The sequence below is a fragment of the Penaeus vannamei genome, chromosome 7 (genome assembly GCF_042767895.1).
Source record: "Penaeus vannamei isolate JL-2024 chromosome 7, ASM4276789v1, whole genome shotgun sequence".
NCBI classification, from domain to species: Eukaryota; Metazoa; Arthropoda; class Malacostraca; order Decapoda; family Penaeidae; genus Penaeus; species Penaeus vannamei.
In genome coordinates this window covers 22889152-22894151 of record NC_091555.1, presented here as the reverse complement: position 1 = coordinate 22894151, position 5000 = coordinate 22889152, and the positions used below count along the sequence as shown (strand labels likewise).

Sequence of the window (5000 nt, the reverse complement as noted above, 5' to 3'; positions counted from 1 at the left end):
AAGAGACCGAGGAATTCGTCCTAGAGTCTGTGAATGAGACCGAGGGATTCGTCCAAGAGCCAGAGGAGACCGAGGAATTCGTCCAAGAGCCTGAGAATGAGACCGAGGGATTCGTCCAAGAGCCAGAGGAGACCGAGGGATTCGTCCAAGAGCCAGAGGAGACCGAGGAATTCGTCCAAGAGCCTGAGAAAGAGACCGAGGAATTCGTCCTAGAGTCTGAGAATGAGACCGAGGAATTCGTCCAAGAGCCAGAGGAGACCGAGGAATTCGTCCAAGAGCCTGAGAATGAGACCGAGGAATTCGTCCAAGAGCCTGAGAAGGAGACCGAGGAATTCGTCCAAGAGCCTGAGAAAGAGACCGAGGAATTCGTCCAAGAGCCTGAGAAGGAGACCGAGGAATTCGTCCAAGAGCCTGAGAAGGAGACCGAGGAATTCGTCCAAGAGCCTGAGAAGGAGACCGAGGAATTCGTCCAAGAGCCTGAGAAGGAGACCGAGGAATTCGTCCAAGAGCCTGAGAATGAGACCGAGGAATTCGTCCAAGAGCCTGAGAAGGAGACCGAGGAATTCGTCCAAGAGCCTGAGAATGAGACCGAGGAATTCGTCCAAGAGCCGGAGAATGAGACCGAGGAATTCGTCCAAGAGCCTGAGAAGGAGACCGAGGAATTCGTCCAAGAGCCTGAGAATGAGACCGAGGAATTCGTCCAAGAGCCTGAGAAGGAGACCGAGGAATTCGTCCAAGAGCCTGAGAAGGAGACCGAGGAATTCGTCCAAGAGCCGGAGAATGAGACCGAGGAATTCGTCCAAGAGCCTGAGAAGGAGACCGAGGAATTCGTCCAAGAGCCTGAGAAGGAGACCGAGGAATTCGTCCAAGAGCCTGAGAATGAGACCGAGGAATTCGTCCAAGAGCCGGAGAATGAGACCGAGGAATTCGTCCAAGAGCCTGAGAAGGAGACCGAGGAATTCGTCCAAGAGCCTGAGAAGGAGACTGAGGATTTCGTCCAAGAGCCTGAGAAAGAGACCGAGGAATTCGTCCAAGAGCCTGAGAAAGAGACCGAGGAATTCGTCCAAGAGCCTGAGAAGGAGACCGAGGAATTCGTCCAAGAGCCTGAGAATGAGACCGAGGAATTCGTCCAAGAGCCTGAGAATGAGACCGAGGAATTCGTCCAAGAGCCTGAGAAGGACACCGAGGAATTCGTCCAAGAGCCTGAGAAGGAGACCGAGGAATTCGTCCAAGAGCCTGAGAATGAGACCGAGGAATTCGTCCAAGAGCCTGAGAAGGAGACCGAGGAATTCGTCCAAGAGCCTGAGAAGGAGACCGAGGAATTCGTCCAAGAGCCTGAGAATGAGACCGAGGAATTCGTCCAAGAGCCTGAGGAGACCGAGGAATTCGTCCAAGAGCCTGAGAAGGAGACCGAGGAATTCGTCCAAGAGCCTGAGAAGGAGACCGAGGAATTCGTCCAAGAGCCCGAGAAGTCAGAGTCAAAGTCAGAACACTTTATTCCAAGTACAACGGTTATTCTTTACATAAATACATTCATATTTATAAGTAATTTAAGTTGTTCTTTCAATTTGTTTTGAAATTACAGAAGCTGTTGGTGTCTCTTATATTACCTGGTAGCATGTTCCATAACTTTGGTCTACGTATTTCCATTTGTCGTGCCCCTGTATCGGTATTCGATCTCTTAACATAAAGAGAATTTACTTGGTGTGTCGGGATACCTGATGTGTTGCCTACAGTTTGCATGAGTATTAACCATTGCGGATACTCCCCATGAATGAGTTTGTAAATGAATACACATGTGTCAACTGCATTTAGAATGGCCTTTTAACCATTTTAATTTTAGGATATGCAGGGTGATGTGATCAAGTTTACTGGTATTACCTAATGCAACACGCAGCAAAGTTTTGTATTTTTTACACTTTTAGCATTTGGGTATTTGAACAATAGTTAATTATGTTTGGAACTAGAGTTTGCTCAACCATGATTCTAGTTTCAGTAGTGATTTGATTTCTTATGTGTTTAAGATATACCAGGGTACTTTCCTGAGTATTTTGTCAATGTGTGGTTAAATGTCATGAATCTGTCTAAGTGTGATCCGAGATTATTCACGGAAATGTTCGGTTTGATAGAGCAGCCCTCAAATTCTATGGTTGTGTCATTGGGAATTTTAGCTATATTCTGCCGACTAACTATGAATATACATTGATATTTATGTGGATTTAGATTAAGGCCATTAGTGTCAAAATATAAATTTGTTTGTGTAAGGGCATGTTGAGTGTTTCTTATTAATGTATTTAAATTGTTTGATGAATCACTATGAAGAAACTGAATCATTGGGTTACTACACTAGAAATCAGTTATGGGCTATTGTTGATAAATCATTTATGAAAATTGTAAATAGGATCGGACCTAAAATAGATCCTTGCGGAACACTAAATGGTAACTGTTGTTTTGTTGGCATGCCATCATTGATTCTTACCGATTGAGTCCTTGTATCTAAAATATACTTTTCAATCAAAATGCCGTCGCATAATGTGAGCAAATTTACCTGATTTTTGTCTATGTTATTATAAATTGTATCAGTAATTTGTAGTAAAGCTATCTCTGTAGACAATTTTTTTTCTAAAACCATGTTGCGTTTTAGATAATATTAGCTTCCGGGAAACTCGTCAGTTGATTTGCTACATTTTTTTTCAAGGATTTTGGATGATATAGAGAGTATATTAATAAGGCGATAATTAGTCACACCGTCTATATCCCCTGACTTGAAAATTGGTATTACTATACCATGTTTCCAAAGCGACGGAACGACACCAGTGACCAGAGAGGTGTTAATAATAACCGTCAAATAATGTACAGTTGCTGGTAGACTATCTCTAGCGCAAAACAATACCGTCTGCTCCTACAGCATTTGTATCGCAAACGTGTTTTATTACTAAGATGATTGTTTCTACGTCCACTGGTTGTGGTCTAAACAAATTAGTTGTAATCTTTGTTCAATTTGTGTTTTGTTGTAATGTTTGTTCATTAGTAAGTTTTCCAATTTTTGAAAAGAAGTCATCAAAATGCTCTGTGCTTTGTATAAGGTTTGTAAAATCATTAGTGAGGTGTTAGTTGTGAAGCACTAATGTTTTAACAGTTATCCATGTTTTATCAAAGGTCTTATATTCTGTGAATGTTTGCACACTGAATTAGCAATTCTGCAGTTTTCTTTTTTACTTTATAATCTTTCTGAAAAGCGAAATCATTTCTCTTAATCTTAAGAGCTTGGTAGGCATTATTTCTATCGCTAATAGCTCTTTTGACGGTCCGTGTTACGTAGGGAGCCAGCATATCAATGCTGCTTCTAATAACAGCTGTAAGAATAATTACTTGAATGTTTACATCATCTGTCGATATAATATCTAATAGTCATTTCTTTAGACAGGATAAGCTCGTACAAGGACTGAAGTCATCACGAAAAGTTTTTATTACTGGTGGTCGTCTTTTCTTTATATCTAAATTTATGGTCAGAAATATGGCACGGGATGGCATCGGAACGGAGAATGATGTCTGATGTGTTGGTTATCATTAAATCTAATGGAGAAAGGGTGTTTTCTGTAATTCGTGTAGTTTTATCGATTATTTGTTCTAATTCACCTTACCTAACTTGGCATTAGATTTTGTTATATCTTCATTTAGGTCACCTGAGATGAAAAGCGGTTTCTTGTATAAAGACATTTCTCTAAATACCTTTTCAATGTATTCAAAAGATTCCGAGGTAGCATAGGGGTGCTAACAGACAGCGCCAATAATGAAGGAAGGAAGCATTTTTTTTTTTTTTTTTTGGCACGGTAGCTCAGACATCTAAGACAATATTGTTAACTGCGGTAATAGATATCCTGTTTGACTTCAGGGTATCTCGTACATATATACATCTCCTCGCCCTGCATCACATTTATAAACTTTAGAATTTGGGATATTGACGAAATTATTAACCATTTCCTGGTGGAGCCATGTTTCACTCAAGTAGCACTCTAATTTCTTCAAAATGTCCGAGGAGAGACTGAGCATTTATATGCTCTATTTTTATGACATTATGCGATCTAGTCACTTGTAGCGCTGACGGCGTTGCCTGGTCAAACATTCTGATCGCGCCTGTACTTGTTTTTGTTTAAGAACACTAACATTGTCGGGAAAAGCAAGTCTATAAATAGTTGGGCTTTATGTCCTTTCCCCTTACTGACACCATGAAACTGGTGTAGTAGTCGTGCATCATCACTGTCTTATGGGCTTTGACACGAAATGTTTTGAAACTTTTCAAATAATTGGTGTTCTGTGTTCTCTTTGTTTGTGTCTGGGTGACAACTGTTGATGTAAAGGTCAAAGGATCTGCTCCTTCTAACGGCTTTAGTGTTTGATCTTTTTTTCTCTCTGGTTTCTTGATATGACTTTGATATAACCGTCTTCATCAATATCTTATGTGAGCTTTGCTCGTTCTGCATAGTTAATGATGACTAGAGGCAATGGGTAGGGTGGTAGCGTCTTGCACCTGCTGCTGAGCTGTTTCCTCCCAGTGGCAGTTGGGGCCAAGTTTTTCGATCTGCTTGTTATTCCTGTTTTTTCTTTCTCTCTTTCTAAAGATCCATTTAGGTGTTACTTGTGGTGAGAGACACGTGGAAGGCTTAGCAGAATTGCAGGCCGGCGAGTCAGCAAGGGCGCGAGGCAGCTGGCCGGCGGCGAGAAGGAGAGGTGAGGGTATTGGGAAGGGAGGATTGCCGGTCGTGGGTATGGGGGTGGAGGGTGTGAAGGAGTGGGTTGGGGTGGAGGTAGGGTGCGTTGTGACTGGGGGAGATGTGAAAGGAAAGGTTTCGGGTGTGGTCTGCTCGCGGGTGGGGGATGGGAGGTCGGGGGGATCGGTTCTTGTGTGGCAAATGCGTCCTCTACTTGTTGCTCTATGATTTTAATAATGGACGATTGTTGTTCGGAGAACATTCCAATCAGCAAGTCGATTTTGTTCT

The 5000-nt window shown here is 42.2% G+C and overlaps 1 protein-coding gene across 1 annotated transcript in view; it reads left to right on the top strand.

The window, feature by feature from the left end:
* Positions 1-1885, top strand: part of LOC138862134 (probable serine/threonine-protein kinase kinX) — a 4302-nt gene extending 2417 nt beyond the window's left edge. Inside the window, exons 8-10 of the mRNA XM_070123297.1 lie at positions 1-269; positions 1586-1669; positions 1844-1885. The exon at positions 1-269 is cut by the window's left edge and continues 136 nt beyond it. Coding sequence (XP_069979398.1) covers positions 1-269; positions 1586-1669; positions 1844-1885 — 395 coding nt within the window. The remainder of the gene's footprint in view (positions 270-1585; positions 1670-1843) is intronic.
* The last annotated feature ends 3115 nt before the right edge of the window (positions 1886-5000 follow it).